General features: G+C 42.2%; 1 protein-coding gene across 5 annotated transcripts in view; it reads left to right on the top strand.

Moving 5' to 3' along the window:
- The window catches only part of ATPSCKMT (ATP synthase c subunit lysine N-methyltransferase), a 28060-nt gene that overhangs the window by 11518 nt on the left and 3442 nt on the right, over positions 1-13100 (top strand). Inside the window, 3 exon segments of one of the 5 annotated variants that reach the window (NM_001243095.2) lie at positions 1783-1920; positions 3139-3189; positions 10768-12718. In NM_001243095.2, coding sequence (NP_001230024.1) covers positions 1783-1920; positions 3139-3189; positions 10768-10974 — 396 coding nt within the window. In that variant the 3' untranslated portion in view covers positions 10975-12718. 5 annotated transcript variants of the gene reach the window in all.

Below are 13100 nucleotides of genomic sequence, written 5' to 3'. Positions count from 1 at the left end.
CAGGGCTCTATCACCTTTTACCGGCTCCTGCAGACATAGAGACTGATTTTGTGATTCTGAGCTAGAATAATCACGAGGAGGTTAGAAAGTTAAGATATTTTTAATTTAATTTTTTTTTTTTACTTATAAAATTGTGTTAAGATACACATACCGTAGTGTTTACCATCTTAACCATGTGCAGGTATACGGTTCGGGGTGTGAAGCATATTCACGTTGCCGTGCCACCATCACCACCACCCATCTCCAGAACTCTTTTCATCTTGCAAAACTGAAACTCTGCCCCGATTAAATAATAACTTTCTACTCCTCTCCTCCCCTCACCCTCTGGGAGCCACTATTTGTTTCTAAGAAATTTATTAGTGGCCAGGTGTGGTGGCTCATGCCTGTAATCCCAGCACTTTGGGAGGCTGAGGTGGGCAGATCACGAGGTCAGGAGTTCAAGACCAGCCTAACCAACATGGTGAAACCCTTTCTCTACTAAAAATACAAAAATTGCCAGGCATGGTGGTGCACGCATGTAATCCCAGCTACTCAGGAGGCTGAGGCAGGAGAATCGCTTGAACCTGGGAGGCGGAGGCTGAAGTGAGCCAAGATCACGCCACTGCACTCCAGCCTGGGTGACAGAGCGAGACTCCATCTCAAAAAAAAAAAAGAAATATATTAGTCTGTTTTCATGCTGCTGATAAAGACATACCTGAGACTGGGCAGTTTACAGAAGAAAGAGGTGATTAGACTTATGGTTTTACACAGCTGGGGAGGCCTCACAATCATGGTGGAAGGTGAAAGACAAGGAGGAGCAAGTCATGTCTTACATGGATGGTGGCAGGCAAGGAGAGAGCTTGCGCAGGGAAACTCCCCCTTATAAAACCATGTGAGACTTACTCACTGTCATGAGAATAGCATGGGAAAGACCTGCCCCCATTATTCAGTTACCTCCCGCCAGGTCCTTCCCACAACACATGGGAATTCAAGATGAGATTTGGGTGGGGACACAGAGCCAAACCATATCAGTAAATCAAGGAGAAAGTTTTAAAATCCATATTTGAATGCTTTACGTATTTGAAGAGTATCTGTGGTTTCTGAGAAAATGTTTTCTTGCAGCACTGTAGTACTTGGGAACTATCTTAGGTGGGACAGCTGAGTCAAGGGATGCTCCCTTAAAGAATGGGGCAGGACAGAACAGGCAGAGAGAACCCAGGACTGCCCCACATCCCTCCCACTCTCCGGAGGCCAGTGGGATTCCACAGTTGACGTTATTGGGATTCATTTCATTTTACTTTTACCTGTTTTCAGTTTTGAGTGAACAGTCATTAACTACAAAGGAAATATGTAACTAATTGCAGATTTTTCATTGACAGGTTATTTTTATTGCATATTATTACTTGTTCACAAAACCATCCTCCCAGACACTTTCATTTCACTGCTGCTGTGCTAGCCCACTGATGGGAGATGCAGTGGATTTTCAGCAATGTTTTGTTCGACCTCCCCGGGGGTTGGCTGACCTAGAATCAATTATGGAGGTGTTCCAAGTGAACCTGAATGTCTATTCTGATACTTGAGGTGAAGTCTTTAACCAATCAAGAAAACTAAGTTACATGGGTTGACTATTACCTTGTCCACAAAGCTATATCGCTTTAGAGACACATTTTAAAATGATGTCTTAGTCATGGGAGGTGCTTTTTGATTGGATGCTTAAACCATTGATAGGAAATATTCATATTGTTTGACCATGTATGTTCATTTTTTCTTCTTATTTTGAATAAATCCTGCCTCTCTCCACAGGTCATAGCGGCTGCGAAGAAAGGGTTCACAGCAGTTGGTTATGAATTAAACCCATGGCTAGTTTGGTATTCCAGATACCGCGCTTGGCGAGAAGGTGTGCATGGATCTGCCAAATTTTATATTTCAGATTTGTGGAAGGTATGTAAGGCAGAGAATGGCCCTAGAGAAATCCAAGGGAAAATTTTATTATTCAAAATTAGTATGACTGAGAACTGAAAAATGTATTAAAAGAAAAATAATTAAAATCCAAGTGAATATTCTGGCATAATGAAATATGTAAAATTGATACGTTTTACAAATAGTCTCCTTTAGAGAGAAGCTTAAAGTTTTTATATGATAGGTCTTGTGAATTCCAAGAATTTATTTACTAAATTAAAATGTTGTCATTTCTGTTTCTTACAAAATAATGAGATTTTTCATCTCATTTGGAAATCCTATAAATTATTATTGATAAATATTAGACTTTTCCATTTGTGTGCCTGTGTGAGTGTGTGTATGCATATTCGTATATTTAGAGAGACACAGAGATGGTTGCTGGAGAATCATGCTATCGCGGTTATTTCTTATCCTCATAAAGTATAAGATACTTCCAAATTTATTTGTACTCTAAAAACTCTAAAAATGCCCTGTAATTTTGCTTTAGGAATGTTCCATAAAATGCTTTTTCTTAAATAAGAATTTTCCATTGTAATATTGTCATCAGTAGCTTACAAAAATTCACTTGAGTTTTGCTTGCATTGTTTTTTTATGCCATATGTGCATAAACGATCTCTCTATAGAGTAAATAAGACTTTTATTGGGCAATAAGAATTTTAACTGGCAAAGCACATTTCCCCCCAGTTTTTCAACTAAAGACCATTTTATTGCACTTTTTTACATAGTATTTTAGAGAAGAGGAGGGGGACTCAAATTTTAAGGATGGTTCAACAACAACAAAAAACAGATGGTTCCGAAGTCTCCTGTGTTCTGGTGAAGCTGGTGGTATAGAGTGGACTGGTGCGGGAACACGTGGCCCCGGTGCCACCAGCTGGTCACAGTGGGGTCACAGTGTGGTCACTAGCTGTCTGACGCATGACCACTGGGGCGTGCCCTGCATGGAGTCACCCTGAGGATAAGATGGGATGACTTACAGGGAAGCGTTTGGAAAACTGTAATGGATTGAATTAAAATGAATGAGAGCATGAACATGTTATTCTTTTCCTTGTGAAATCTTAAGGAGGGCCGCTGTTCTTAGGAGTTTATCAAAACCCACCGTTTGGTAAAATGGAAAACTGCTACCCATTTCTGTGAAACAAGTTAAGCTTCACGTTTGGCTTTTTGCACTTAATCTACCGATTATTTTCCCACCTTGTTCAGGTTACTTTTTCGCAGTACTCGAACGTTGTTATTTTCGGTGTGCCTCAGATGGTGAGTATGCACTTTCCTGCTCTCTGTTTGGGGTTAGATGATGTTGAAGGCCCTTCCAGCCACAACACCACCACTCACCCATGTGAGGGTGATGGCCTCCCAGAGATTTTAGGGAACACTGGATTTCAGTTCATTGATTTAATAAAATACTTCAGAGTCTTAGAAGTTTAATCATAAAAGATTCAGTCATACTTTTAAACTTTGGCTTCAGATTAAATTCTCAATGATTTCCCTAAGCCTTAAACATTCCAGTTTGGAAACTGCTTTCTGAGGTCCCGTGTCTAATGGAGTTTGCAGTTTTCACAGCCGCTCACTTCCACTTCGCTGAAATCGCTCCGGAAAGTTAATGGGATGTTCCCTCTGAATTGATCATTCCTCCCATTTGGAAGGAAGATAATTTTCTGGGTGGATGAGCATTGAGTAGTTTCAGTTTACCTCAGTTTACTGATTTGCTAGAGGATGGCGTATTGAACTTTGATTATGTACTTTCAAAAGTGAAAACGCCACAGTATTGTACTGAAAATGGCCCTCCTTAGCCTTTGGAAGGATGGTCATGGTGGGAAGCTTTTACTGTGTTGCTGGTGCACAGACCATGGAAAGAAATCCCTTTTCACTTTTCAAAGTCTATCATTGTAGCCATAATAAAATAGGCAGAATTGAATGTTTGCTAAAATGCTGTGATATAGCTGATAGGGTTTTAATTTTTTAAAAAGACAATTTACCTTTTTTTATTTTGTTTTTTAATTAATACCCAAATTTTTGTATAAGACATTTCAGTGCTTGAGAAATGTATTTCTACTACTAAGACCTTCAGTATAATGCCATATTCTTTACTTTTAAAATATAATTTAGAAATGCTTTTGTAAAATATTATTTTTTTTTGAGCCAGGGTCTTGTTCTGTTGCCCAGGCTGGAGTGCAGTGGCATGATCTCGGCTCACTGCAACTTCTACCTCCCTGGTTCAAGCAATTCTCCTGCATCAGCCTCCTGAGTAGCTGGGACTACAGGCACCTGCCACCACGCCCAGCTAATTTTTATATTTTTAGTAGAGGTGGGGTTTTGCCATGTTGGCCAGGCTGGTCTTGAATTCCTGACCTCAAGTGATTTGCCTGCTTTGGCCTCCGAAAGTGCTAGGATTACAGGTGTGAGCCACTGTGCCCGGTCTTGTAAAATGTTCTTGAAAGTGACAGTATCCTGTACATTTATAATTCTCATTAGGCCTAAAATTAAGACCAAACTTTGGTATTCAGCCTTTTCTTATAGGAGTGAAATGAGGTAGAAGGGCACACTCCCTGGTCATTTTTAAAAAACTGATTGGGATCATAGATTGATATGCAATTTTGATGGTGATTTATTACCTGTGATGTTTGGGCTTTCGTTCTAAAATGGAATTGTTAGCTTTTTGGAGACAAGTAACTTTAATTTGAATCTGTGCTTTATAAAAATAGAACGTTAGCATTTACTGGAAATTCCATGCGTTGTGGAGAGGCAGGATGATGAAATCAGGATTACTTGTCCCAGCGGGGGGCAGCAGTGGCCTTTGGTAGTCATCGTCACTCCAGGACCTGTGGAGCCGACTCCGGGTGCTTCTTACCATGTTTGAAGTAGACTGACTCACTTTATGGAGCTGTTCAATCAGGGGAAATAAGAGTCTTATTATTTATGAATACTTTTGTGATTACTGTCCATTCTTCTGTATGTAGAGAAATCTGAAATAAGGAACATGTACCATTTCACTATTCCCAAGGAGAAAGGGGAGCAGCTGAAAGATACAAAGTGTCCACGTTCCCTGTAATAGAGATTTGGCCAGCTTGCTGTCTTCACGCTGGTGGGTCGGTCAGGGGTGCGGAGGCTGGGATGGCTTCTGTTGGTTTGGAAGGCTAAGTTTTGTGTGTGGAGGCCCCTACTTTCAGCCTTCATCAAGCTGTGTCTCAGTGGAGGCCACGAGGGGAGGCGGCGTGTGCTGTGCCAGTCGACCATCCCAGCCGTGGCTGGGTGACTCCACAAAGCCAGCATGCCATGTGACGTTCCCTGCTGATGCCCAGGTAGATACTCAGAGAGCCAGGGGAGCCTTGGGGAGGTCCAGAGCCAGGAATCTCTGGGGCTGTAAACCCTCACCCCTGCTTCTGATACCAGACTGATGATCCCTAACAGCTCTGTGCGGTTGTAGCTCAAAATCAGAGGTGCCCTAGCATTTCCACACAAGTATGTATCTATCTAAAAAGGAGCAGGAATCCCATCTGGATCTGGTCAAGCCAGTTGTGGGGTTGTGAACATCCATGTTTAACATGAGCTTACGCACTGAGAGCATCTTTTCAAAGTGCAGAGCAGATCAGCCTTGCTCTTGTGTAAAACCCTTCTGTGACTTCTTGCCGTTTTTAGGGATAAGGCCCAAATACTCACTGTGGCCCTGAGGCTGGTGCGCAGTGGCCCCTGCTCCCCTCCAGCCTCCCCTGGGCCATGCTGCCCTCAGCTCTCTGCACCAGCCCTCCGTCCTTCTCTCGGCCCCCTGGACCTCGCCATTGCTGCTCTTCCCAGAGCCTGGGGTGTTTCCTTCCTTCTGACTGTGGTCCCCCTTGCTCTGGACTTCATCGAACAGCACTGACCACTCATGGGCCAGCTGTCTTTTCCTCTGCAAGGCAGTCCTTGATGACAATGAGGCGAGCTCCAGCGGCCCGCTTTACTCTCATATAGTACCTTGTTGCCCTGTCCTTAGATGGGTTATTGTGCATTTCTTTGTCTGAAGGCTTCGACACTGCTAGCTGTGTGCACTGCACCATCAGCTCAGGGGCAGGGACCAGGCCTTTCTTCTTCTAGCTGGGCCAGGCCTCCAGCACCGCAGCACTGGCACAGGCATCACTCAGTAAACGGTTGTTGAATGAATGAATGTGGTCTAAATATACCCATTATTTATACTTTTCCCAGAAAGCTATCTACTTTCATAACTTCAAAGAATGACCAATTTTAGTTACAAATTCTGTTATGAATTATTTTTTTCTTTTTTTGAGACAGAGTCTCACTCTGTTGCCCAGACTGCAGTGCAGTACAGCGTGATCTTGGCTCACTGCAGCCCCAGCCTCCTGGGTTCAAGCGATCACCTGTCTCAGCCTGCCAAGTCGCTGGGAATACAGGCGTGTGCCACCATGTCCGGCTGATGGTTTTAGTTTTCGTAGGGACAGAGTCTCACTATGTTACCCAGGCTGGCCTCAAACTCCTGGGCTCAAGCAGTCCTCCGGCTGCAGACTCCCAAAGTGTTGGGATTACAGGTGTGAGCCACCATGCTTGGCTTTTATGAACTGATGAACAAAAATATTATCATTATGTTCTAGTGAAGAAAAATAACTCATAGCTGAATCACTTTTTCTTCCTTCTTTCCTTCATTCATTTGACAAGTGTGGCCACTATAGCAAGCCCTGTTCTAATCGCTTGGAATACTTCAGTGAGTACAAGAGAAAACACACCTGCCCCAGGTGCTCATATGCTAGTGGGGAGAGCAGATATTACATGAGATGCCTGTAGAAGATGCATCATACAGCAGAAGCAAAAGTGCTGTGGAGCAAAGCAAAGCAAGGGCGGGGTGGGGCAGGGACAGGATCCCTGCAAAGGTGACCTCTGAGGTTAGGGAGGGGGCGTGCAGGGAAGAGCACCTCGGGCAGGGTGGGGGGCAGTGCGGCAAGCAGGCAGGTGTGGCATGAGTGTGCGTGGGGAGGTCAGAGAGGAAGCAGGATGGGAAGGACACCAGCCCTTGGAAGGGCAGGAGCCTTGGGTGAGCAGAGAGGAATGCAGGGCTGGCTGGGCTTGAGAAGGGTCACAGGCTGCCATGTGGAGGCAGGGGTGGGTACAAGCTGGGAGACAGGTTATAAGCTCTTGCAGGTGTCCAGGCCACGGAGTAGCTGGTGAGAAGCGTCAAATTCTGTGTGCATTGTGAAGATAAAATCCACAGGACTAGCTGGCAGATCTAACGTTGGGGAGAGAGACAAAGGTGGGGTCACAGGCAGCCCCAGGGTGTTGGCCCAAGTTACTGGAAGTTGGGAGTTGCCTTGGGAAGTGGAAGCTTGTGTCTAGCACCTTAGACCACCGGGCCATCCTGCCACACGCTTGGAGTTGCTTTGAACTATGCTGGGGAAGGTGCAGGCGGAGCTGGCTGGGAAAGTCAGCATGGGCATGTGAAGTTTGGGTGTACATGACATCAGGCTGGCAGTGGTGGGTGAGAAGGAGTCTGGGGTTCGGGCCAGAGGGTGGGCTGGAGATGTAGGTTTGTTGGGCATCTGCACAGATGGAGCCTGGGAGTAGCTGAGACTCCCTGGGGAGCACGAGGATGAGCTGTTGAAGGCCTGAGCTCTGGACCCTGGCATTAGAGGTCTGGGAAATTAGGGGCAACCAGTAGGACTTGAGAGGGGAGCCTGGGGAGGAGGAAGTGCCAGGAGTGAGTTACCCTGGAGGCCCAGTGAAACCGGGGTTCCTGGGGGGCGGGATGTGTGTGTGTGGCAGGGCTGAGTTATCTTATACCTTTCAGAACTATGTTTAAAGTTTTGTAGACGTAATTAGAATAGGATGAGTTCATGCCACTTTGAAACCTATAATTGTATGAATAATTTTGAATTCCATTACGCAGACATGACACATCACGGCTTCTCTTTGTGTATGATATCAAGCACCAGATTCGTTGCATATTTATGTGTAATTTAGTCAGTTAATTTCTTATGATGGAAATAGCTCCTTTCATTTTTAGGTTTATCTTGACTTAGCATATGACAATCATTTGGAAATAAAAGAAACTGTAAAAGAGAAAAGAATAATAGCATCATGAATAAGTTTATAATTATCCTTTTTATGAACAAAATTACCATAAGAAATCTCTGATATTTTGGAAAAACACATATTGTTTCATTCTTTGCTTATTTAATTTTTCCCTCAAGGAACAAAACTTTTTTTTTTTTAATCCTATACTGGCTGTTAAAAGAATAGAAATTCCTCCATCCTTAATAGAATTTATTCTGTGTTATCTTGGCATTGATTCTAATGAAGAATTAGAATTTAGTTCATTCCAGCCGTAGGTCATGTAGAAGAGTTTTTCTAAGCACTTTTATAAGATATAGGCCAGGAATAAAACCATCATAGAAGCCCTATCAATTTCATCTTGATTTAATCTGTTACTTTTTAGAGGAATAATTTTTGCTTAGATCTTGTTTTCTAAATATCACTTCTCACTAAGAGGAACCAGGAATCTTTGAGAAAAAGGCTGAATCAGGACTGTGGAAGGGAAGATACAAAAGCCAGGAACATTTTGTTAAGCCTGAATGTAAGGAGTGCTCACAGTATTTGATAACAGCATGTCCAAAGGACAGAGAAGCCAGCGGCAAGAGCCTCCCAGTGGCCAAATTAGGAGAATTCGAGCATTCGAATACACAAGGACAGTAATGGATTATAACCCATCAAATGAAATAAGAATATAGGTGTTTGTCCTTATAGCAGATCGGTAGATAAGGAGACAGAGAGAGGCAGAGCAGGTGAGGGGAAAGCTGTTCCTTACGGTAGAGTGCCAACTGTACATCTAGAAGAAAGGACAGAATTAGCAGATTGATTCAGGCCAGAATCATCCGTGAGTGCTATTTCAAGTGTAGGGACTCTCTGATGAGTAACAGGATTTACATCATCCCAAAGCATCTCCCCACAAACTACTCATTATAAAAGCAAAAATAGCAACTGCACAATGGAGACACCGGATCCCACCTTCACTGTGTGGTTACTGCCATCATCAAGAGCAGAAGGGCCTCCTGGGTGTCTGTGGAGCCCTGGTAAGTTCACAGCTTCACAGGTGGGGTGTTGCCAAAGACCACACACCGCACTGCTCATGAGCACACATCAGAGGACCCACCGCCGGGGCCACTCGGTCCGATAACTGAAGAATGTTATTGTCACGAAAACCAAAGAAAGACTGAGCAACTGTTTTCCGTCTAAGGAGACCAAAGGAATGTTATGGCTAAATGCAAAAATGGTCCTGGACTGGATCATACCCTTGGGAAATGTTATACAGAACATTATTGGGGCAATGACAGAATCGCAGTGTTATTTGGAATTATTATATTGGAATACAATGTTAAATTTCCTGAATATAACTGTGCTGGGATTATGTATGAAAATATTTTTCTTAGAAAATACACACTGAAGTATTAAGGAAGTAGAGGAGCATATTGTATGCAACCTTTTCTGCGATGGTTTAGGAAAAAAATGTTCAAAGAGAGGAAGAGAACAAATGTGACAAAATGTTGAAAATCGGTAAACCTGTAGGCCAGGTGCAGTGGCTCACGCCTGTAGTCCCAACACTTTGAGAGGCTGAGGTGGGCAGATGGCTTGAGCTCATGAGTTCAGGACCAGCCCGGGCAACATGGTAAAACCCCATCTCTACAAAATTAGGAGGTAGAGGTGGGAGGATGATTTGAGTCTAGGAGGCGGAGGTTGCATTGAGCCAAGATCACACCAATGCAGTCCAGCCCGGGCGATAAATCTTGTCTCAAAAAAAAAAAAAAAATTATTTGAACCTGGGTATAGGCATACAGGAGTTCTTTGTTCTGTTATTGCAACTTTTCTGGAAGTTTGAAATTATCCCCAAATAGCAAGTTAAAAGAAGAAAGTAGAAAAAAAATTATTTTTAGGATGTGAAGGTGGTGAAGGTGGTAATATATTTTTAGGATCTGCAGATAAATTTTTAAGTAGTTGTTAATTTGCTGATGTAATTAAAATATCAATACTTTTAGCAAATAATAAAAACTCTTTATTGGTAGATTGATAATAAAATGGTACAACGGTGGTATAAGTTAGGCTATCAAGAAATTCATTATCAGTATATTATGGATACATTTTTAAAAATTATGAAATATTTCATGATATTTCCAGTTGGTAGAATTGTGTATATTTTTTCATGGTCTAACTATACCACATTTCATTGACTGTAGATCTTGATTTTAGGATGCACCATTGCTATTGAGAAACAAAAAAATTGCTAATTATAATTCTAAGACAATTAGTGTTGTGTGATGTGTCCTGATTTCAGAGATGTTAAAAATGTGCAAAAATGTGGCTGGGCGCAGTGGCTCACACCTGTCATCCCAGCACTTTGGGAGGCCGAGGTGGGCAGATTGCTTGAGCCCAGGAGTTTGAGACCAGCCTGGGCAACATAACAAGACCCCTCTCTCTTAAAAAATGGTGGAAAAATAATGTCTTAAATATATGAGACTAGGTATATTGAAGTGTTGAAGTACGTTATTTAAAACTGCTTCTTATTAAAATTACTGCCACATCCTGATTTTATTTAGAAAACTATAAATCTATGATAGACATCTGCTAAAAATGGCATATTTTATAATTAATACTAGAAGATGTTCTTACAACTGCTGTCAGTGTATCTTCTATATTTCAATGGATTGTTTGTTTATGTGTTTGTGTCCCAGAGTGCTCTTTTTAACAAGTAGTAATTTTTGCTCAGGTATTTTCAGGGACTCTTAAAAACAGAGGAAATTTTGGGATCATTTTCTCTGACTCACTGCTCACTAAAATAATAGCTGTTACTCTCCACAGATGCTGCAGTTGGAGAAGAAACTTGAACGTGAACTTGAGGATGATGCACGAGTTATTGCTTGCCGGTTCCCTTTCCCACACTGGACTCCAGACCACGTCACGGGGGAGGGGATAGACACAGTGTGGGCATATGATGCAAGCACTTTTAGAGGCCGTGAAAAGAGGCCCTGTACGTCGATGCATTTCCAGCTGCCCATTCAAGCATAAACTTTACTGGGAGTGTTTTTCTGAAATGTTGTAGTCTTCCCTGATCTTGTAGAGACTTACAGCTGTGTCCTTAGCAAAGGAGCATAATTGTCTTTGGTTTGGAATGAGAAATTACTATTACTTTCCTTAACTGCTGGAGAAAACAAACGAAGAAAAACAGGTAGATTTAAAATCTGCTTTTGATGCTATTTTCTTAAAAATTGTACTTACTGCCTTTCCATGCACCTGGATGCATGAAAAGATGAGTAAGTGACGGTCATGGTTATGGGTAGGAGAATAAGATGCCAATAGCTCTTCACATTATAAACAATATGGCTTAATGCCTCGATAAGGAGAAATGATTTTTAAAGACAGTATATATTACCAGCTGTTTGCAGTATCCTATAACTTTGTTCATACTTAAGTTGTATCTCTTTCCTTTTTGTACTTCATGGCAAAATTAATTTTCTAAAGGATTCAGAGAGGCGTTTATATTTTATAACATTTATTAGAAATAATTTGTTCCACCACTAGATTACTGTATTTTATGGAATCTAAGCTGTATATGTGTACATTTGTATACATGTATGTGTAAATGTAAGCCTGACGTGGGTTCAGATTCCAGTTTTATCATCAGCAAGAGGCCTCGGACCCATGACTTCCTGCCTCTGAGCCTTGGCTTTCTGTGTATCTCTGCCACTGGGATAATGGTACACATAACAGCGGAGTGGGGACCAATTTCTAAAACTCATGGCACCTAGTCTTTGGTCCATAAATGGTGTTTGTTATTTTAGACACTGAGAAAAATCTTATTCACAGAAGTTGCAGATTATTTCTGCTAGTCACTTTTTTATTTCTTGAGAGCTGCCACTCATTTAATATTTCTCATTTATGAGAAGAGACTTGACTGATTTAGATAAAAGACGAATTAAGGAAAACCTTTGAACGTGAGTAGACAAGCTTCATATATCTGTAAAGTGAATATTGAATGGTAGCTTGAGTCATTTGTACTTATCACGGAAAAAATTGAACTCCCAGTCATACACCTGTAACTGAAATACCAAACTGTCTTAATGGAGATGTAATGAAGTAAGATGGTCACATCTTTAACTAAACTTATAAAAATTGGTCAGTTTGATCATTTTCATTTAAATGAGAAACATCTGGGGACACATTCATTCATTCATTCAATAAATATGTATTCAGTATCTACTGTAGAAGAAGCTCTGAGATTCTGCGGTAAATAGACATGCAAAGCCCCTGGCCTCATGGAATTCCTATTCTGGAAAGGAGAGACAAACAAGTAAGCAAGGGAATCTTAGTGTGTGTGGAGTTCTCGGAAGTAAACAGTGTGATGGTGTAGAGAGCACCTGTGTGAGTCTGAGATGAGGGGATGTGATGTTGTGGACTTCAGCCAGGTTTTTGGCAGCTAGTGTCTGTCCCTTTTTCAGTAGCTCCAGTCTTCTTATGAAGAATGAGTTCTTTCTGTGGTGTGTGGCTTTAGTGGGAGGGCAGCTCTTGCTCTATGCCTCTCAGTTGCCTTCCACTGTAGCCAGTCCTGTAACTGGTCTGGGCACACTCGGAGGGGGATCCATGGTAGCTCCTTGCCATGAAGATGTGGGTAGAGGAGGGTTCTGTGGGGCCTCGGAGGTGTTCAACATTTTCTAGAAGTGTTCCTGGTGGGGTTATAGAGGCATTGATATGGTTTGGCTGTGTCCCTACCCAAATCTCATCTTGAATTCCCACGTGTTGTGGGAAGGACCCGGTGGGAGGTGATTGAATTATGGGGGCAGGTCTTTCCTGTGCTGTTCTCATGATAGTAAGTAAGTTTAATGAGATCTGATGGTTATTTTAGTGGGGAGTTTTCCTGCACAAGCTCTTTTTGCCTACTACCATTCACGTAAGATATTCCAGCCACATGGAACTGTAAGTCCAATTAAAGCTCTTTCTTTTGTAAATCGCCCAGTCTCAGGTATGTCTTTATCAGCAGCGTGAAAACAGACTAATACAGTAAATTGGTATGTTGCTGAAAAGATGCCCGAAAATGTGGAAGCAACTTTGGAACTGGATAACAGGCAGAGGTTGGAACAGTTTGAAGGGCTCAGAAGAAGACAGGAAAATGTGGGAAAGTTTGGAACTTCCTTGAG

Source organism: Pan troglodytes, chromosome 4, assembly GCF_028858775.2.
Source record: "Pan troglodytes isolate AG18354 chromosome 4, NHGRI_mPanTro3-v2.0_pri, whole genome shotgun sequence".
NCBI lineage: Eukaryota > Metazoa > Chordata > Mammalia > Primates > Hominidae > Pan > Pan troglodytes.
Note: the sequence above shows the minus strand (reverse complement) of the source record. Positions and strands in the feature narration are given on the sequence as shown.